General features: G+C 36.8%; 1 protein-coding gene and 1 long non-coding RNA gene across 18 annotated transcripts in view; both read left to right on the forward strand.

Annotated features, from left to right (window-relative positions):
* Window positions 1-22,489, forward strand: part of LOC309475524 (T-lymphocyte activation antigen CD86-like) — a 226,337-nt gene that overhangs the window by 67,146 nt on the left and 136,702 nt on the right. For 2 of the 17 annotated variants that reach the window (XR_014197682.1, XR_014197684.1), the window contains exons 1-2: window positions 7,990-8,102; window positions 8,214-8,404. Coding sequence is in view for 4 of the 17 variants with exons in the window: in XM_082138357.1 (XP_081994483.1) it covers window positions 9,636-9,646; window positions 10,271-10,311; window positions 10,401-10,727; window positions 11,120-11,367 (627 nt within the window). In the remaining 13 variants the exon portion in view is untranslated. Of the gene's footprint in view, window positions 1-5,544; window positions 5,667-5,788; window positions 6,015-7,989; window positions 8,112-8,213; window positions 9,908-10,270; window positions 10,312-10,400; window positions 10,728-11,119; window positions 13,378-22,489 lie in introns of those variants that run through there. The other 15 variants (XR_014197677.1, XR_014197678.1, XR_014197681.1 and 12 more) reach the window with 15 other exon arrangements.
* On the forward strand, window positions 19,200-20,037 carry LOC309475551. The gene is made up of 2 exons (XR_014197717.1): window positions 19,200-19,341; window positions 19,431-20,037. It is a non-coding gene; the product is annotated as an uncharacterized lncRNA (long non-coding RNA).

Consider the following 22,489-nt stretch of genomic DNA (forward strand, 5'->3'; position numbering starts at 1 on the left):
CATAGTAGAGCGAGTCTTTAACATGCTGAAAACAAGCTGGTGCTCTATTTTCTTCACAGCCAGAGGTGAGCCATGCCTTTGTGCCGGAGGTTGTTTCGTGCTGCTCTCTGCTTCACAATCTGAGGCAATAAGGCCCAGTGGAGTGATGGAGGGTCTCATCCATGGCACCATTTCCAGGATTCAGCTCTGGGCTCCTCATCCTCAGTGATGATGATATGCAGAAATTTCAGAATCCTACAAAAATGCACAAAACATAATAAAAACAGACATGTTAACGGCACAATGTCATGATTTGATTTCTGTATTGCAAGTAACAAAATAATCGTATTTTTATTTTTTTTCAGGTTTTCCTTTTTCCCCCCACAAATGACACCGTCACCCTGCCTTGCAACCTCTGCTCCACCACAAAAGCTCTGCAGCAAATGCACAGAAATCAAGAATCAGTGCTTTAATAACTCTGTGTGAAATTACAATAATTAAAATAAACTACAACTTAAGATTTAAATAGATTTTTTTTTTATTCATTTCAGTAGTATACTCACTCAAAGCCTTCATGAGCCACTCTCCACCAGATAAACACACGTGTTCATCTGTCCCTGTAACATCCAGACCAGATTCACGTTACCTCTGTGATTTATGAGATCAATAAACATTTACATGTTGAGGTTGATGCTGATGTGTTAACTCACTTTTTATACAACATTAATTTTCCACAATTTATCAATACCAATGGACAAATAAAAATAGATAACGTATGTTTAGAATTTAGCGAGAATTAGTACGTCACCCAGGTAATTCTCACCTACTCTTTTATGGATATTAAGGATTCGGACATACTTATTCGCTCGCCTACTGCTTTTTCCCTACTATATAGCAGGGCAGTATGCGGTTTTGGACGCAGCCAGGGAATGTAAACATGGCAAACAAGGGGAGCTTACAAGACTAATTAACAAGACACAGCTGAACTAAATGAACTAACGAAGACAGTGAACCTGGGAACAAGGAGTGGCGGGAAACTGAACAAGTTTCTTTTTTATGCATGCTCGTGGCCACAAGAAAAAAATGTTGTTCTCTCAACATAGTATCTCGAGGCCACGACTCACGTTCACGTATTATCACTAGTTAATGATGTTCCCACAAATTAATATCTCGTGGCCACAACAGAACTAAAGCCGGATGAACACTGTGCGATTTTGGCCACGATTTGGTCGTCTATGACAAATTTAGCAAATTTTTCTGACCATTTTTCCCCTCGTTAAACTAGCAAAAGTGGATTCGGACACACCCTAACTGCACTTGCGCCCTGCGCTTTAGACCATGCGCTTACATCGTTAAAATAGGGCCCTTAATATTCAACAATATTTTTGATCTGACTGTAGGCTGACGTTGTTGTATGAGAACTGAACTGAGGTGGACGATGACATCACTGTTTTCTGCAGAACTGCTTTAGAGATGAAATGAACTAATTGAATAATGAATGATCTTTACAGTGGAACTGAATCAACACTAGACACACTTCAGCTTAAGAACAGAAGAAATGTACAATTTTCCTGTTATCACTGTACAGCTCCTTTGAAACAATCTGTATTGTATAAAGGGCTATAAATAAAGGTGACTTGACTTAAATAGTTTCTTATTGGTCTGATTGACCATTAAACTCTATTAATACATGGATGCTCCATTAAACAAACTTAACATGCCCTACAATTTAATAAAATTAGAAATTGTATCATGAAACTTCATATTTAATGGTTTTAGATGATTTATTAATTGCCTTTAATTGATTCTGACCAGCAGGGGTCACCAGTGTGTGGCGTTTCGAACACTTCAAAATGGTGAATAATTTTGAACCAATTGGTTTAATGATTAAAAGTTTCGAAAAGCTTTATTTCTGCCATCACTAGCACTGAAAAATCGATCACCTGTAACTCAGTATGTAGGCCCGTTTCCTCCACATAGGAAGAATGAATCATGTTTGGGTAGATCACAAATATATAATGTTCACTGTTTTGTTCTTGAACTCTTAGTTTGTATTTTGCCCATTCTGTTTTGTTTTCCTGTTCCTTATGCCATGTTTGTAGTTTTCTTGTGGATTAGTCCTGAATTGTCCCCAGTTGTATCTTATTACCATTAGCCCTTTTGGTAATACCCTAGTGTTTACTGTGTTCTTTGACATAAAATGTCATAACCATAAAAAAATAAGTTATGAGATTAAAAAGACGAAATTGCCCTAATAATGGAAAAAAGTCAAAAGTAAGGCACCTCAAACCATCAATTTCATCTGCGCAGAACAGACACAATGTTGCCAAAACTTAAAGTGCAAGTAGTTTTATGCTGCCACTGCTCAAAAGCCAAAAGTAAATATCAGAACAGGCATATCAACCACAATTGTATCAAATTCACTGGTAGGTGTTTGCTTATGGGAAGTATTTAGAGGAACAATTGAAGGTTATGCTTACCCTAGTAGTTAAAGTAAATTTAAGTAGAGTGTAATCCACGAGGAGTGGACAAATGGGCTGCGTCCCGAAACCGCATCAGGCCTCAGTATGACTCAAAGTGAATGGGAACATGATTTATTGAAAATATTAGAAAATATATAGGCTAAGTGGTTCTTAAGTCAATACTTTTTTAATGGCTTGTCAACTTTCCATTCCTCCGCTGCATGATTCTAGCCAGCGCCGGATTGTTGTCAGCACGCAAACACATTTTTGAGCATGTGAATGCTTATTCTTGTCAGCCATGAATTCCAGTCATTGCTTGAGCACTGGTCTATGATAGGGTGACCATACGTCCTCTTTTTCCTGGACATGTCCTCTTTTTGGACCTAAAAAAATGCATTTCTAGCTCGCCCAAAATGTCCGGGATTTGGCTTTTGCTTTCTTTTGCTTTAGGTCCCGCCTTCTCGCATGCCACCATTGGTCGGTCGGCCGGTCATGTACGTAACGCAAACATTGGTCAAACTGCATCTCAAAGCACAAGAGTCAGAGCAGCGCTTGCTCGTCAACAGTGGCACATGGCTCCTGAACAGCGTAAAAAAAAAGCCCAAATGTAAAGGGCTTTTGTGATTAACAGAGAAAATTCCTGTGTTTTCATCTCGGTCCGGATCCGTGTAAAGCAGAATGCATGACCTGCAAAGATGGCACATGTCAGTGTCAAATAAAGGTGCTAGCGACCTAGAAGCCCACAAGACAACATCAGGAGGACTGAAATAATTTTTACTGAATAGTGTAGTATACTTTTTTTTTTTTTTTTTACCTATGGCCATGATAAGAATCAATGTCATGTAAAAGGTGTAAAAAGCTAAACTATTTTTTTATTTGTTTGTTATTATTATATTGTTGTGGGCCAAACATTGAATGGAAATGATGTATTACTTTATGTATTAAAGTACAATAACATAGTTGCAAGGTTGTAAATGCATTTGTCAAGTATTTGTTGCCACGCCCCCTGCAACCACGCCCCCTGTCATCTTTTCTGAAAACTAAAAGCTTGTTCGACTTCATCCAGCGATGCGCAGACCGATCGGCGGCTGACTTGAAGCAGATGATGCCGATTAGAAATTTTGTCCGACTTGATACAGCGCCGACGCTATGCCATCAAAGTACCGCGAGAGCGATTCGAGAGTAGCCGGAGAACTCAGCCAGCGCAGCTTATCAAGAGAGGCTGCACTGGGCTGCATGCATAGACAGTAAAAGAAATGGACACAGCGACCCCATAGACTTCAACGGAGAAAAGTGAAGCAAATTAGAAGCACTCACTTCCTGATGGCTGAGCTTGACGGCGTGGATGTGACGTGAGCAACCTGTCTGACAGTTGTAAGTCTTCTAGTAGCTGTGCCAAGAGAAATCTGAATCATTCCCTTCCGAATCTTGCAGAGACGGAGAGTGTGAGTAGGAGCTGTACATGAGCTAGGAGCAGGAGCAACTTAATGACTCTCTATGGGCTTCTCCCTTGACTTTTTTGGACTTTATGCCTCCACGTCCCCCTGATTGACTGCAAGCTTCTCCTCCTGTCTATACGGTAATTTCCAGAGAGTCATGTGGTTATGATGCAATCGTTAGTCTAATTTTTACAAAAACTGCTTCTACAGGGCCATAACCTAAGATACAAGGTAATGGAGCCTTTTATACATTTTCGTGTTTCTTTAGAAATAAACAATGGACAAATAGAGTCTTTAAACGCCTCAGATGTAAAGTTATTCGCTGTCAAAGTGACGCCAAAATGAATGGGAGTCAATGGATGGTACGCTTTCCGGGTGCTGGATTACCCCCCTGGCTGCACGAGGGCTGATGACGACACAGCTGTTCCACGATTGGCCGGATTCACCGCATGACAATGATCACGTGTGTTTCGTGTTTATTCAACACCTTTAGTTCCTCTAAACAAAGCTCACAAATCAGTTTTTTTTATAACAGTAAACACTCTTTTCATGTCGTTGCGATGTTATATTGTATCATGTTTATCAAATTAAAACTGATCCTATAAACGTAGACTCCACTTCATTGATAGTAGCTTATGTTGAACTTTATTCTTGTTCAAACAGACGCTGTATGAAGCAGTAAATAAAGTATTGAATGAAAATGTCTCTAAAATACATCTGTGTATTATTTGGCAAATATTGCATTTATTTCACTGCAGCTGTGGTAAAGTACGCGAACACCACGTGAGTGGTCACTACGGGAACCAGAAAGTGTCTGACTTCACGTCTTCGTTTGCAGCTCCTCCCCGCCTGCACGCGGCTACTCTCGCTATCGGTTACATCCAGCCGCAGCCGATGTCGAACACACCTTAAAATATGGCAACCCTAGTCTATGACTGGAGAAGTAATAGAGTCGTTTCAAAATAAACGATACATAGCTTACATGCCGCATTAAACTGGCAGATTTTAGAATCTTGTAGGCAATTATTTTGAAAGTAATTACATGTTTAATCTTGTCTTGCCTGGATCTTTGGTGTAAACTCGTGAACGCCCATGGGGGGCAGTACCGCCCCACGTTGAGAACCACTAAGTTAGATGAATACACAAAACATAGGCTAGTACTTGTACTCTAGTTTTTCCTCCCATCAGTCTCTTTCTCCTCCCATCAGTCTCCTCCTCCTCTCCCATCAGTCTCTTTTTCCTCCCATCAGCCTCTTCCTCCTCCCATCAGTCTCTTCCTCCTCCCATCAGTCTCTTTCTCCTCCCATCAGTCTCTTTCTCCTCCCATCAGTCTCTTCCTCCTCCCATCAGTCTCTTCCTCCTCCCATCAGTCTCTTTCTCCTCCCATCAGTCTCTTTCCCCTCCCATCAGTCTCTTCCTCCTCCCATCAGTCTCTTCCTCCCATCAGTCTCTTCCTCCTCCCATCAGTCTCTTCCTCCCATCAGTCTCTTCCTCCTCCCATCAGCCTCTTCCTCCTCCCATCAGTCTCTTCCTCCTCCCATCAGTCTCTTTCTCCTCCCATCAGTCTCTTTCTCCTCCCATCAGTCTCTTCCTCCTCCCATCAGTCTCTTTCTCCTCCCATCAGTCTCTTTCCCCTCCCATCAGTCTCTTCCTCCTCCCATCAGTTCATCAGAGAATATCAGCCTCGAGTCTCTCAGAGATTGTTCAGTCTGTCAAGATGAAAACAGGAGATAGAAACTGTGAGGAAGATCTTTCTGGACTGAGATCAGATATGAAAAAGAAACAGGTAATATCTTGTTGTAGAAGATGAATATGTTCATTTATTTTTGAAAACCATTTTTAAAAGCCAGACTGTATTTTCTTGTTAATTTCATTTCTTTCTCTTTCATTTTTTCCCCTGTGGGTCAGAAGGAAGATGTTGCTGGAAGCTCTGCAGTCTTGTCCTGCTCTTTAACAACTAATTAAAGTCAACTAAAGTTAAACTAAAATCAAGACATGACAGTATATTAAAGACTCAGTGACAGCAGGAATATATGAGACATCATTCAGAGAAATGTTTCAGTTGAGGATCAGGATCCAGAACACAGTGTTTTCTCAGAGGAGTTTAAGAAAGAAGCTTCACTCAGATACTCATGTAAGTCTGAGAACATTTACTCATTTACTGCTGTTCATTTCACTAATACTGGATCAAACGTCACATCAGACAGAAGGACGAGTAAAGCATCCTGCTGAAAATACAGCTTATTTTTATTATTATACGTCAAACTTGATTATATTTCAGTGAAACTAGCACAGTATTTTATACACAATATTTGGTACACTATGCAGTTAAAACACGTTATTGGTTTACTATACACTAAAAAAACTGCAAATGTTTTTAAAAATCATATTATATGTAATTGTACTGTAAAATAAATGTATGGTTTTGGCAAGTAAAAACTATGAATTACCAGATAATTTGGGCCGTAAAAGGACATTCAAATCATTAAACATTATATGATAAAAAAAATAGTGTTGTGTGTAGTGTTTATATTTGTGTTTGATTCTGTGCACCATTTATCTGAGTATTAAAGGGATAGTTCACTTTGAAATTAAATTTTGGTATGTTTTAGCTTACCTCAAGGGCATCCAAGATGTAGGTGTTTTTTTTTTTCCGCAGTAGTTTCAATTTTGATATTTTTAGGTCAAACCGTTCTTGTCTGTCAGTCATATAATGCAGGTCTATGGTCACTGTCTCAAAGAGCATGCACAGAGTCCAAATTAAAACAATTCCCCATCGTCCAAATTAAACAATTCCCCATCGTAAGTACACATTGAAGACACGAAACGAGCGGTTTGTGTGAGAAAACGAACAGTATTTATATCGTTTTTACCTCTTGAACAAATTCAATTAGTTATCAAAATTGAAACTACTGCGGAAAAAAAGACACCTACATCTTGGATGCCCTTGAGGTAAGCTAAAACTATACCAAAATTTACCAAAATTTTATTTCAAAGTGAACTATCCCTTTAACCATGTTTTATTACGAGGCCATTTCTATTGTGCCTCCTGTATTATTATGGTGGCCTACTGTACATTAAAAGGTTATTTTGAATAGTATCTGTGGGATCTATTGGGTTTATATGGTGGAAATATAACAACTGCATCCTCTTGAGGGCAGAAGAGGAAACATATTACACACTGTAGTCCTGTGTTGTGTCCCATGATGTGAAGAGCTGTGTTAGGTTTGAGTTTCACATCAAGCACCACTTGCTAGTAAATAAAACTCATCAGATAAAGGCATCAGGTCAAACCTGTGCAAACTATTGAAGAACAATCAAACTGAATGCCTCTGTGTATTTCAGAAACAGTGTGATGATTATAGGCATCACAAGCATTTTGACCACATACTAAGACAATATACAAAACAAAATGCTGTGATACAAACAAAACAAAATGCTAATACATACAATACAGAAGAATATTTCAAAAGAAGAGAAATACAAACCTGGTGGCCATGACAAAAGAGGACAATAACATCGACACTGAATAACATTTAAATAACAAAACAAATCAGTGTACTTTTTGCCGTTTCTGTCTCACTGTTATTATGTTATCAAACTTTTTTTAATTGTGTGTAAATATGTAATTTAATGTTAGCAATGCTTTGGCAATGTAAAGCTTTTTACCATTACAATAAAGCCACTCGAATCTTGAATCTATCAGCATTTTATTCATGTAAAGAATAGATGTATACAGCAAAACTAAAGTGTACGTGTGCCAATTAATAAAAAAAAAAGTTCAATTAAAACAAGCAACACGCAACTGAACCTGCATGCTGATACTGTATGATTATAAGCAAAGTTTGAAAGGCAAATTCATTGCAAGACTGAGCTTTTGCTTTCTCTCTCTTTAGTTGAATAAACAAAACATACTTGTACCCTAGTTACTCCTCCCATCAGTCTTTTTCTCCTCCCATCAGTCTCCTCCTCCTCCCATCAGTCTCCTCCTCCTCCCATCAGTCTCTTTCTCCTCCCATCAGACTCTTCCTCCTCCCATCAGTCTCTTTCTCCTCCCATCAGACTCTTCCTCCTCCCATCAGTCTCTTTCTCCTCCCATCAGACATCAGAGAATATCAGCCTCAGTCTCTCAGAGATTGTTCAGTCTGTCAGGATGAAAACAAGAGAGAGAAACTGTGAGGAAGATCTTTCTGGACTGAGATCAGATATGAAAAAGAAACAGGTAATATCTGTTGTAGAAGATTCATTTGTTAATCCATTTTTGAAAACCATTTTTAAAAGCCAGGCTGATTTGTATCCTTGATAAATTAAATTCTCTTTTTTCTCTCTGTAGGTCAGAATGAGGATGTCACTGAAAGCTCTGCGTTCTTGTCCTGCTCTTACAGTGTTAAAGTCAAGACATGACAGTAAAGACTCAGTGACAGCAGGAGTATAAGAAGACATCATTCAGAGAAATGTTTCAGGATCCAGAACACAGTGTTTTCTCAGAGGAGTTTAAGAAAGAAGAGTCACTCAGATACTCATGTAAGTCTGAGAACATTTACTCATTTACTGCTGTTCATTTCACTAATACTGGATCAGACGTCACATCAGACAGAAGGACGAGTAAAGCATCCTGCTGAAAAGACCAGCTTATTTTTATTATTATACGTCAAACTTGATGATTTTTCAGTGAAACTATAGCACAATATTTGGTACACTTAAAACATGTTATTGGTTTACTATACATGATAAAAAAATAAAAAAAATAAACTGCAAATGTTTTTAAACATCTTATTATATGTCATTTAAAATTTGTATGAAATAGTGGCAAGTAAAAACTATGAATTACCAGATAATTTAGGCAGTAAAAACAGTAAAAGGACATTCAAGTCATTACACATTATAACATATGAATACATTTTTTATAAATAATTCTTATCAGTAATGTACATTGGTGTGTTTCGAGTGACACTGATGTAATTTACTGTAGTTAATGATTATTGCATTATTTTAGTGTTGTGTGTTACCCTGATGGTGTTTTGTATTTGTGTTTGACCCTGTGCACCGTCTATATGAGTATTAATGTTGTTTTATTAATAGGCCATTTCTATTTTGCCACCTGTAGTATTATGGTGGTTATTGGTACATTTTAAAGTAAAGGCAAATTTTGAAAGTTAAAGTAGGTATATTAACATTGAATAACTTAATGCAATATAAGGTTGGCATCCTGTTAAACTGGAACATTGTCACTGTATTTTTTTTTTTTTACGGTGAATTTCTATTAAACACAGTTGCCATTTTGAACTGTAAATTTATCAAGATTTTTTTTAGTCTAGTCTAACCAATGAAAATGATAAATAAAATGCTTTTAAAATAAAATAAACTATAAAGATAAAATAAAAAGCTTTTGTCATATATTTTATTGATGAATTAAAGTATTTATGCATATTATGACAGACAGATGATTAGAGATTCAATGACTAAGATCAGAAACATTATGATATTAATATGGTGAAAATTCAGCTGTAGATCAGGAGTCTTGATTATAGCCTACCGAAGTAAATTTAAGATGAGCGAATATCTGCGCATGTCTGATCATTCACGTGATTTCTGTTGACGTCACTTACGTCTGATGTCATACGTAGAACGCATGCAGTGCGGAAGCTGAAGAGCTACGAGACTTTCTGTTGAAAAAGTAGTATTTCACCCTAATTAAAAAAGTATTTAATGCAATATAGTCAAATAAAATATATATTGATAATATTGTTCCACCATGATAATCAGGTATGTTTGCTGAATGCAGAATATGAAACACTACTTGCACACACATGTACTTCTCAGCAGTGAAGGCCTGGTTTAGCTTGTTGCTCGTGTTCGTGTTTATCCTGCTGTGTTTTGGTTGCCAAATGCTTTATTTTAACTAGAATTAAAAGGGAATTTTTAGTGTTGTTAAAATATTAAACATGAATTGGTTAAGTAATGATTATAAAGTTTATATGCATAGTTTATCTGCTGTAAGCCTGTAACTATTATTTTATATGATCAGTTAGCATTAGCTGCTAGCACTTTTTTTTTCTTTTTTTTGGTAAGTTACAGATAGTTTTATTTGATAGTAGTTTTATTTGTAGTGAATTCAAGGTTTTATCAATAGGATAAGAAGGGTAAAGTTGTCCATTTAAGAACATTTACTGCCAGTTTGTAACATATTTAGAGATTAATTGAGAGACATCTGTGATCAGTAATAAAACTCAGTATGGGAGGGACACACTATCCTATCTTACCATCTTACCTTTATTATGTGTGTTATGTGGGAATCAAACTCATGACTTTAGTGTTTGTACCGTACTATTCAAGTTGAACCAAAGGAAGTTAAATGAACTTTTTTTTGTTTTTTTTCTGTTTCTGCAGTTTTGGCTTCATCTGTGTGTTTGCGGTGCTGATAAACAAAGGTGAGCACCTAAATAAATTACATTTGAAAGATAAATTAATGCTACTGACTGTTAAAGTACATTTACAATAACAGTTTGTGTTGTTTCAGTGTCTCTGCAGGAAACAGTAGAGGCTGTTATTGGTGGTTCTGTTCTCCTGCCGTGTTCTTCCACTGAACATGATCTGAAACTTCAAGACATTAATGTGTTTTGGAGACACAATGGCAGCAAGAGTGTGTATGATATAATTGAAGGCAGTCATTCACAGGAGAAACAGGATCCAGTGTTTAAAAACAGAATTGAAACTTTTCCAGGGGAGTACGAGAGAGGAAACTTCTCTATCAGACTCACAAATCTCACTCGCACTGATGGAGGAAAATACATCTGCTTCATCACACACTCATCTGAACAACCTACTGTACAGCTGATCATCAAAGGTGTGTAAAACGAGTGGATTCGCGCATTAAAGGGTTAGTTCACCCAAAAATGAAAATTCTGCCATTAATTAATTACTCTCATGCTGTTTCAAACCCGCAAGACCTTCGTTCATTTTTTATCAAATAATCGGAGACGTGAACAAAGGTCTTACAGGTTTGAAACAACACAGGGTGAGAAATTAAGAACAGAAATGTCATTTTTGGGTGAACTAATCCTTTACGTTTTTAATTTAAACCGTTGTTTGCTTTAAAATCTAAGTACTTAAAGAAAATCATCCCATATTTGAGATTCACTAGTGATGTTTGAGCCTGAATGCTGCTGTATATAAATTATAGACGGGTCTGTTGCCTTCATTACTGTGAGGTAATGTTTTCTGTCAAACTTTTTACAGAATCAACAGCAGAAAAAGGATCCATATCGACTGAAGGAGAAACAGAACCAGAAGGTGTGGAAACATCATCGCATTGGCTCTGGGTTGGCATTGTGATCGTTATAGTTATAATTATAATTATAGTATTTTTTTACTTTAGAAAAAGGTCCTCAAGCCGCAGTTGGGCAGGCGGACATGACATGCGTTCAGATACTCACGAGAATGGAGACATTATAAATCATAGTCCCGTCCTTCTGATGAGACGTTAAACCGAGGTCCTGACTCTCTGTGGTCATTAAAAATACCACATGTCCTTCGAAAAAGAGTAGGGGTGTAACCCCGGCATCCTGGCCAAATTTGCCCCTTGGCCTCTGTCTATCATGGCCTCCGAATCATCCCCATACTGATTGGCTTCATCACTGTCTCCTCTCCACCAGTAAGCTGGTGTGTGGTGGGCGTTCTGGCGCAATATGGCTGCCGTCGCATCATCCAAGTGGATGCTGCACATTGGTGGTGGTTGAGGAGATTCCCCCTTCTATGTAAAGCGCTTTGAGGTCTCAGAAAAAGCACTATATAAATGTAATGATTTATTATAGTGAATCAAGAGCTTGTTAATAGCTGATAATAATGATAAAGCAGTTGGAATGTGACACAACTGTAGAGCTTGGTGTAACAGCAGCAATCGCATGAGCTTTAGCGCTAAACACAGAGTCAGTGGAGGAGGTTGATGCTTTAATGTTTGCTAGAAATAGAAAAAGTAAGAAATAATCACAAGAGTGTGTAAAGCATTTGGATGAATAACAGAGAACAGAATAGAAACAAGTAGCCTAGATTGAGTGAGTGTGTGTTGCTGTATTTCCTGCTGATCACATTAAGCCTATAACAGTTTTATTGTACAGCTGTTATGGATGAATTTTGTGGGAAACAGCATTCTTCCTTTCATTCATCCGTACATGCTTGTGTCATGTCTGTAAATATAGGAAAGAAGGTCATCACTATGCAGTGGAAGTTGTTTAAAGCCACAAAAATGGAAAGCAGCATTATCCATAATCAAACGCAATTTAACGTTTGTTTCGCTTTTCATAAATGCTTTGTTTGCATTTAGCATCATATTTGCTGTGAATTGACCAGGGCTGTGTTTGTCAAAAGCATTTTTAAGATACTGTACGTTTATCGTCAAGATCATTGGTGGAAAATGGTTCCACTATCTACTTAAGCTTACGATGCTTTTGGGAAACGCAGACAAGATTCACAGAACAGTGTTTATGTTGGTAACTCTGCCCAGTCTAAACAACAGCAGAATATAAGTTACTGACCTGATCATAACACATAATTTCTTAAATATCTGTCTTTTGTTATTTATTTATTTATTTATTTGTTAGGAGTGAGAGAGTTTAATGTTGTTAATGTTGTTGAGTTAAAGACGATCACCTGTAACAATGGGATCAGAATGTAGGAACATTTCCTGCACATAAGAAAAAACTATCATGTATTGGTATATCATAAATTAAAATGTTCAAATTATGACAAAATGTAAATTATGCAATGTCAGAATTATGACAAGAAAGTTGAAATTATGACTTAAAAAAAATTAAGTTCTAAAGACAAAGTTCTAATTATTATAAAGAAGTCAAAAGTGATGCAAACCATAAAACCAGAGTGACTCACAACTCTTTTATTCACCAGAACTTAATGTTCCTCCAAGTATTTTATTCTGCAACTGCTAAAGGACCAAAAGTTAGGCCTACATATTCTTGCCTTAATGACTATATTTATATTTTGTACCCTTTATGATTATCACTTTTAAGTAAAGTGTTTTTACTAGTGTGTATAAAGTGTGCTATAAATATATTTGCCTTATCTTTCCACTTTGTAAGTTACATTTAGTTTTTACAGTTTCTGATGTAAAAGACTGTTTTGTACTGTTTTATTCTTGCCTTATGCACTGCATTCTTACTGTATAACAGAATATTGGGATATTAGCAATTAGCTTGGGATATTCTTGGCACCGTTGCAATGTAGACACTGCATTCTTACTGTATAACAGAATGAGATCTTGAAAAGGTAAATTTTTGGTTGAAAGACAAGTGAGTCGGTCAATATGTGGTTGCCTTAAATTATGTAAACATTCATCTTGAAAATATTGCTTTATTTGCAGCAACTGTGAAGTGTTTAACATATTCTCAGGTATAAACAGAGGAAACATGGAGCATTGTTTCATTGTATTTGCATGATCTCATGATATTCAAGACCCAATAAATTGTTTTGATGAAATAATGCATCTGTCAGTTGTTTGGATATTTCTAATCTTATACTTTTTACTAAAACCAAATGTTTGCATTTACATGTAATCATTTGGCTAATGCTTTTATGCTAATGTGAAAGCAGAAATGTGGTTTCTGGTTAAAAACAACAACAACAAAAAAGAGCACATCAGTGATTTGAGTTAGATCAAATTCAGGGTGCTTCTCAATTCTCAAATTAATGTTTTCTTGTTCCTACATCCTCCAACCTGTGACCCGGAAACCGATCGTACTCGGACATCTTGAAGGAAATCTGGTGGTGCGTCCCAATTCGCATACTATCCGTCCTAAATAGAATTCGAAAATAGAAGTAGTGCATCCCAGAGCCATTGAAAAACAGAGTTATGACACTCCCATAGACTGCCATGGGAACTTTGGAATGCGGAAGTAACGCGTGTCGTGGAGCAGCGGATAGTTCCAAACACTGATAGTTCCAGCACTGAACCCCATTCCCCTCATGAAAATGTTTAGGAAACATTCAATTGTCTTTCAATGTGTATTTAATCTGTCCTTCAATGTATTAACTTTAACACTTGTTTCCTCTTTCTTTACCACTACCAGTTCTTTCCAATAGCAACAGGCTTTTTTCAAGACCCGGTCTCCTCTGGGGCCTCTGACACGCTCTGCTTCTGGCAGGGGAATGCTCTCACCCAAAAATCCAAGTGACTATAGCATTACTTATAGTGTGGAGTTTGAATGCTTTTGTTGTCAATGTATGGCTAAGCATTTGACTGATTCTCGATTCACCACCAGGGGCCTCATGTACAAAGACTTGCGTTGAATTCATACTAAAACATTGCGTACGGACAAAGCTGTAAATGTGCGTACGCACAAAAAAAACCAGATGTATGAATCTCTGCGTACGAAGGAACCCACGCATATTCTCTTTGTACATCCCAGTTAACGTAAAATTGAGCGCACATGCACGAGCACAACGCCCCACCCAGTCTCCTCCCTTAATTAAATTAATTTAAATATGGTAATGAGTCCACTTTGGCAAACGAAAGCAGTAAGAAAATGGCGGCAAGAAACGAAACTTTACAGAGAGTGAATTGGAGGTGCTACTATCGGAGGTATAGAAACGAAAAAAAATTATATTTATTTGGAACTTTGTCCTCCGGAATTAATAACAAAAGGAAAAAATATGAGTGGGAGAGTTTGGCTGATGCCGTCAATGCGGTGTGATCTGAAAGTCACACTGTAGAGTAGACTGAGTACAGTTGAGACACTTTTTGCGTTTTGATTTTTCACACAAAAATAGACACTGAAAAGAAGTGAATTTCCACATGACATGCCACATGACATTTCATTACCTTGTAGACTAAGATATTATCAATCAATAATACCCACAAGTAGTTTATATTTTCCACAATTAGCTCATAAAAATAAGGTGCTTTTTGTCTCAGCTTTGTCTCAACTGTACCCATATGTGGTACAGTTGAGACAGTGCATGGTACAGTTGAGACACCCCATTTTTAATGATGTGAAGGTAACTAACCATTCATTGTAAATAAATAAAAAACTAAAGACAAATAAAGAAAATAACAATTGGGCAACATTTTTTGCTTATTCATCCATTTATATTCATTCATTTTATTTAAATTAGCACTGGTTAAAATGTATAAAGCAGGAACAAGATATGTAACAATATTTATTAATAATACACAGTTTAAATATCACAAATATCACATTTTATTTTCATTTGCATCCTATGCTGGCTAATTACGGCGTTTAAACTGTTATCATAACACTGAATAGTGTTTCCTAATAGAACTCTATCGGGGGTACAGTAGATATCATATCTACTGTACCCCCGATAGAGTTCTATTAGGAAACAGCGGGGGATAGTTGAGACACATATCATATGTGTCTCAACTATCCCCCGCTGGCCACCTCGCACATTTCTCTTGCAATTACCTTGCATGACACAATACCATGAAATACAGAATAACGTTTGTGGTGATACCAGTTACGTTTAACAGTCACATAAGGATAATAAGCTATGTGGAGAGTGCATGGTGAAGTGAACGTCATATCTTAGAAAAAAAAAACTTTCCCCGATATCTTCGGATCGGAGATGCGTCCGTTGTTCAAATTTCCCACGATCAAAGAGGACTCTAATACGCACGCACAGCAAAAATCACAACTTGTGCTTGCTGCGAACGCAAGTTATTTAAGGTGTCTCAACTGTACACAGTCTACCCTAAATTACCTTAAAAAGAAATGGTCTGATATAAAGGTGGACATTACACCAAAGCTGCCATTGCCATAGACTAAGGGTTGTATCAATTTGCATATGCTTTTATATGTTCTTACTTAATTGCAAAATTGATAGAATATTCCCATAAGGCTCGACAATATATGTCAATTATTTTATAAATTGCAAATTAATAGCAATAATGCTTCCCACAGGTGGTGGTGCGATAGACTTGTAGAACAATTCGTTGTGTAATGTTTGCAACTTCACTTCATTGTCTGTATTCTCGCGTTAATTTCACTGTTAGTACATACGACCGTAAGCGTGAAAGCTGGCGTACGCAACGTTTTTGTGCGTACGCAAGATTGATACATGAGGCCCCAGGTCTCCAGATTATCCTACAGTGTCAGTGGAAGAATGTAATGGCTATTGTGAACACTTTTATTCCTTTTATGGCCTGCTTTCTGCCATCTTTCTCTCCCTGCAGGAAGTCAAACGAGTTTCTTTGAAGACAGAACATTCAAGGAAAACTTACCTACCCTCTCCCTAGATCTAATATATAATTGGGGGCAATAAAGTGTATTTCTTTCATTCATTCATTCATTCATTCATTCATTCATTCATTCATTCATTCATTCATTCATTCATTCATTCATTCAATTAAATGTTTTTTTGAATGTAATTGGTTGCCTTGTAATTTTTTTTACTGTTGACCAAACTTCTTTCTTGACTTAAACTGAGCAGCTTTAATTGATATTCACTTGTTGTGCAGGTTTTTGCGAATGTATTTTAACATAACATAACATTAGGATGTTAGTAATTATGACCATAGAAGCGCGAGAAAGATATACACAGTAAATAGTGTAATTGTATTATACCTTATGGGAGCAGTCCCCCTTCCCTCCAAAATTAAATGCACAAAAAAATGTATTCAATTCAAAGGGCTTTATTGACATAAAAGTTTCAAGAACAATGTGTGTGTGTGTACATATATACACTACCAGTCAAAAGTTTTGGATCGGTAAGATTTTTAATGTTTTTAAAAGAAGTATCTTCTGCTCACCAAAGTTGCATTTATTTGATAAAAAAATAAATGTATAATAATAAAAAAAAAAATAGTTTTTTTTTCAAAATGTATCTATTTACATTTTTATTTCAGGATTATTTGATGCATAGAAAGTTCAAAAGAATAACATTTATCTGAAATGGAAAGTTTTGTAACATTAAACACTACTGTTCAAAATTTGGGGTCAGTAGGAATTTCTATTTTATTTTTTTGGAGAAATAAATAATAGAAATCAATACTTTTATTCATCAAGGATGAATTAACTTAATCAAAAGTTACAGTAAAAAAAACATTTATAATGTTACAAAAGATCCAATTTCAAATAAGCACTGTTCTTTAGAACTTTCTATTCATCAAAGAATCCTGAAAAAAATAAAAAATACACAACTGTTTTCAACATTGATAATAATAATGAATGTTTTTTGAGCATCAAATCCTCAAATTAGAATGATTTCTGAAGGATCATGTGACACTGAAGACTGGAGTAATGATGCTGAAAATTCAGCTTTGATCACAGGAATAAATTACAGTTTAAAATATATTAAAATAGAAAATAGTTATTTTAAATTGTCATAATATTTTTATTTTTTTTTAAACATCGTGCAACTACATTTCTCTCCGAAACGATAAGAAATGAAATTAGATTGAATGGAGGATTTTAACTGTGACAAGATGATTGACAGGGCAGTTTACGGTGACAGGACGCACGCGACACAGATCTGTCCGTTAAAGATGATGAAGTAGTATGTCCCAAAGCTTGCCTACTCTTTTGCTACACACTAAAAAGTAAGTACTTTTTCTTCACAAAAAGAGTACATACTTTTAGGGCGTAGTATAAGTAGGCGAATTGGGACGCAACATCTGTTCTCTTATTGCACCGCGAGGGATGAGGAGCGAGGAAGCAATTCCTGAGGAATCATGAGCGAGGATACACAGGTGTTTTCCTTCCCTCGCATCCTAAGTGACGAGTGTTAAGAAATGAGAAGCACCCACAGTATCTGAACACCAGTTTCTCCTCATCATACTGTAACTAACCCCTTCCTGACGCTTGGTGTGTTTTGGGCAGTTCACTGGGGCTCTTTGAGGGACCTGTGAGGGTTTGAATGTTCTCTAAGGGCCCAGCTGTATCTCAGCACCAGAACATCACAATAAACACATGGGATTGGGCTTTTCTCATGTGTGTGTGTATGACAAACATCCTGATGCTCAGAGTTTCCACATTAACACCCTCCTTATGAGTAAATGTAACGCATCATATACTGGCATCAGGTCACAGCTCTGCAAACTATTGAACAATCAAACTGAATGCCTATTCAGAAACAGTATGATGTTATAGTATTTTAATATACTGTAAAACACACCACAAAATGCAATAATACATACAATACAAAAGTCAAAAAGAAGAGAAATACAAAACCTGTCTGTCAGGTTTGTGAGTTCCTGTCATGATAAAGTTAACAGTGAAATATGACAATAATATCAACCCTGAATAACATTTATACAATAAAGCAAATCATTGTGCACCTTTTTTGCCTGTTCTGTCTCAATATTTTATCAAACTTTTTTTTTTTTTTTTTATATTTGCATAAATGTTTCCGTCAGTTTCTCTGTAGATCAGAATGAGGATGTAACTGGTAATAATAAACAAAACCAAGACATGACGGTGTATATGGGACACACTGTACCTGCGCACTCACTCACACATCTAGTCTGACAACAATCCTGAATCTCTGAATCTCTGAATCTCTCCTCCCGTCAGAGAACACAGTCTCTTATTGTACAGTCTTACTTTTGAGCTCATTTGAAAGGCAAATTCATGAAAAGGTCAGGGTGTGTTTCCCTGTTCTTTTCAATTCTCTCTCGTTTATTGTTCTGCAATCTTGTCCTGCTGTTATATGGAGGGAATATAAGACATCATTCAGAGAAATGTTGAAGTGAAACAGGTGAAGTAAAGACTGTTCTTTTCCATTCCTTTCTTGTTTATTGTTCTCTGTGGATTATGATCAGGATGTCACTGGAAGTTCTGCAATCTTGTCCTGCTGTTACAGTGATGATAAACTAAAGTCAAGACATAATGTACTAATAATAATAATAATAATAATAATAATAAATTTTATTTGTAACACACTTTATATTTAAGCAAAAACCCAAAGTGCTACAATTTAGAAACAACCAAAATAAAAAATCATCCAAAAACTCTTCTAAAAAGGAGAGTTTTAAGACCATAAAGACACTGTGTGTGAGTGAGACAGGGAGGCAGTGGAGTGATTTGAGGATGAGGGTGATATCAGGATCATCAGGATCCTAGCAGCGCTGTTCTTTATTAAGACTCAATGGCAGAGGGAATATAAGACATCATTCAGAGAAATGTTGAAGTGAAACAGGTGAAGTAAAGACTGCTACTGTTTATGACGTCCAGAATGTCCTTCACTATTCAAAAAATGTCCTCACTAGTTAAACCTGTTAAACACCAGCTGTCAAACACTATAGTGAGCCGGATCTCACTATAGTTAAAATAGCTTATAAACAGGACAGATCATGTTTCTATTTAAATCCAATGATCACTATCATCACTTACAAAACATGAGATCATTTAACCTAAAGGACATCTTATCCCGTCTGTGTGGGAATCAAACTTTGACTTTCATCTGTGTGTTAGCAGTGCTGATAAATAAAGGTGAACATCTGAACGACTCATTTAATAGTCAAATTCAGTCCACATGAAGTAATGTCAGTCTTGTGTTTGGACAGTTTGTGTTGTTTCAGTGTCTCTGCAGGAAACAGTAGAGGCTGTTATTGGTGGTTCTGTTCTCCTGCCGTGTTCTTCCACTGAACATGATCTGAAACTTCAAGACACTGATGTACACTGGGGAGACAATAATTACATGATTGTGTGTACTAGTATAATTGAGGATAAATATTCCGTGTCTGGACCCGGAGTACAAGAACAGAACTGAAACTTTCCCTGATGAGTTTCTGAGAGAAATATCTTCAACAAACTGATGCAGGAAAATACACTTGCTTCTTCACAAACCCTTATTCTGAACAGGAGACTTTAAGCTGATCAATAGTGTGTAAAACTGGTTGATTAATATATGATTTTGACTTTAAAAAGTTTTATTAAATCTGAATACAATAAGTGTTTGACCAACTAGTGATCCTCCAGTCTGAATGCTGCTGTATGTAAATGAAAGGAACATTATGGAAACAGGAAACAAATCCACTAAAAACTAAGCAGAAGATACAGGAGAAGCAGACAGTGTAAATATAATGACCTTTAATATTTGTGTTGCATCAGCTGTATTATCCACAGTGCTTATGATTTGTTTCATCATATTTCTCTTAAAAAAATAAAATACAAATAAATTAAAAAATAACTCAAGCTGTCTCAGTGTCATAAATGACAAACAGCTTTACGTTTTTTCTGATTATTTTTTTATTTTATCTTCATTGATAGATCTTTCATTGGTTCTTCTCTGGTGTAAAATACATTGTTATGTTCCATTATATTCTTGCCAAATGCATCGCATTGTTTTTATTGAGTAGCCTATAACACAATACGATCTTCACACACTGAATAAGGAACATGATTTTGCTGTATCTGAAGGAAATGAGTTTGTCAATAAGTTTCCATCTTTACCACAAGTGTTCTTTGTCACGCTGCGTTTGACAGTATTAAATGTATTGTGTATCATTTCATGTTAGTACTGCACATCGTTTACCAAACATGTTCATTAATTCCTGATATCATGTCAATTAAAACAATGTATTTGTACACACGTGCAAAATATAAAACAGATAAAAACTGATACACAGCTCTAACACTAATACTGGAAGATCATTTTATATTTATCATTTTATATTTCTTCAGATTAAAACTGCACATCGTTTAGACAAAAATGATTAATTCCTGACAGCACATCAAATTAAGTCTTTTTTTGTCCCAAATCCCATTGTAACTTTTTCATGTCTTACTGTACGTCACTCACTCCAGGCTAACATTCAGGCCTAACATTCGCAAACACAAATTCAAATGACTTTATAAGGGGATTTTAGCTAGACATTGATGTGAGCTGGAGACATAGAGTCAGCAAATATTGTGTGTGATATAATTCCCAGCAGAAAGTCAGAAACAGTGTTCAGACTATGAGAACAGAACTGAAAGTTTCCCTGGTGATTTTCTGAGTGGAAACTTCTCCATCAAACTCAGCAATCTTTAATACGCTGATGAAGGAAAATACACCTAAAATCACAAACTCATCTGGGCCCGTATTCATAAAGATTCTAAGAATCCTCTAAGAAAACTCTTAATTTAGCTTAAAAACTTTTACGTAGGAGTCTTAGCTTAAAAGCGATTCGGGACCGATTTGAGAGCAACTCTGAGTAAGGAAAAGACAAAAACTTTCATCTTAGTGAGGAGGCGGGGCTGACCCTGTTGCTATGTATGACACAATCTTTTGAAGACTGTGATTGGTTGGTTGTCCAAGAAGAAAAAAAAAAAAAAGTGATTTTAAGTATAGGGTCTATTCTAAGCCTTCACTTTGAAATTACATGCGTCATTTTTCCTATTTGACCGTTCTCACACACACACACATTATATATGTGTATATAAATCCTTTTTTTTTTATTTACCATGCTGTTAATTTCCTATAAGGTATTTGATTGGCTTAGAATGATAAAAATGTCTATTTAAGTGGTGGTTTGAATGTTGGTTTTAATGTATCAAACATGGAATTTTCCCAGTTGCCAAATATCGTAATGTAGTGATTACTTTCATTTCTGGCGCTATGGCATTTCTGTGCTGTTTTGGAGATGTTAGCGCGTCTCTAATAAGATCAGTCACAAACATGATCCCTGCACGATCTAATCTATAGCGTCTTATCCGATTGTTAAGTCTGACGTCACACGTCACGTTTAGCCTTTTCCGGGTCCTAGCGCTCCTCTCGTCCAGAAATAACAATGGTGGAACCTGTACATTTATTTACGATCACGTCCTTCTTAGTGAGGCACCCTTGGCGGTTTAAATTCCTTTAACACCAACAGAGTGGTTAGTGTAGCTCATCACTCAGGTGGCATAATTAAGGGTAGAGTCCAGGCATCAATGAAAAAGAAGATTTACGAGGTTGAAGTGAGTTAGCTCGGGACACGGGACACAGCACTGCGGCATTGTAAAAACACTCAATAATAACCAAAACACTAGCGAAAGTGGTAGGTAGGAAGAGAGGACCTGGACTTTGGACCCGGAAAGAGTATTATCGGAGAGTGGTTACGTCACGACTTAACAACCGAATTAACTAACTGTTATTCATTGTCTGCAACACATTTCTTCTCCCTCTTCGTCTTTCTGCCATTTTCTCCTCTGCTAAAGAAACTCTTAAAGGAGAACTCCGGTGAATTTTTAAGTTAATCTTGATCGTTTTACCTTTGTGAGTACTATCTATAGAAAAAAAAAAACGAACCGGAGCAGAGCTGTTATGTTGCGTTCACACCGGACGCGAATAGCGCGTCAAATTCGCGCCTGCCGCGTCTAGTTTGACGCTTGACCACTTTTTGTTAATTCGCGTGTCAAGAGCGAAATTGACGAGCGTAAAAACAAAAGTTTGAAGCAAAATTTACGCGCGTCAGAGGCGAAAGTTTCGAAACCCGTTGGCGGCCATCTTTTTTAGATGTTTATCGAGCATTAGCATTAATCGAGAGAGTCACCGCTCGTATATGCTCTGGAGAGCAGAAACAGCTGCGTAGGGGACATCGTCGCTGTACTCGGGTCCACCAGACCCTCCAGAGGGTTTCAGGAGTTTCACAATTTGCTCCAGGAGCTAGGTTTG

Source organism: Leuciscus leuciscus (genome assembly GCF_965113295.1).
Source record: "Leuciscus leuciscus genome assembly, chromosome: 15".
In the NCBI taxonomy this organism is placed as follows: Eukaryota; Metazoa; Chordata; class Actinopteri; order Cypriniformes; family Leuciscidae; genus Leuciscus; species Leuciscus leuciscus.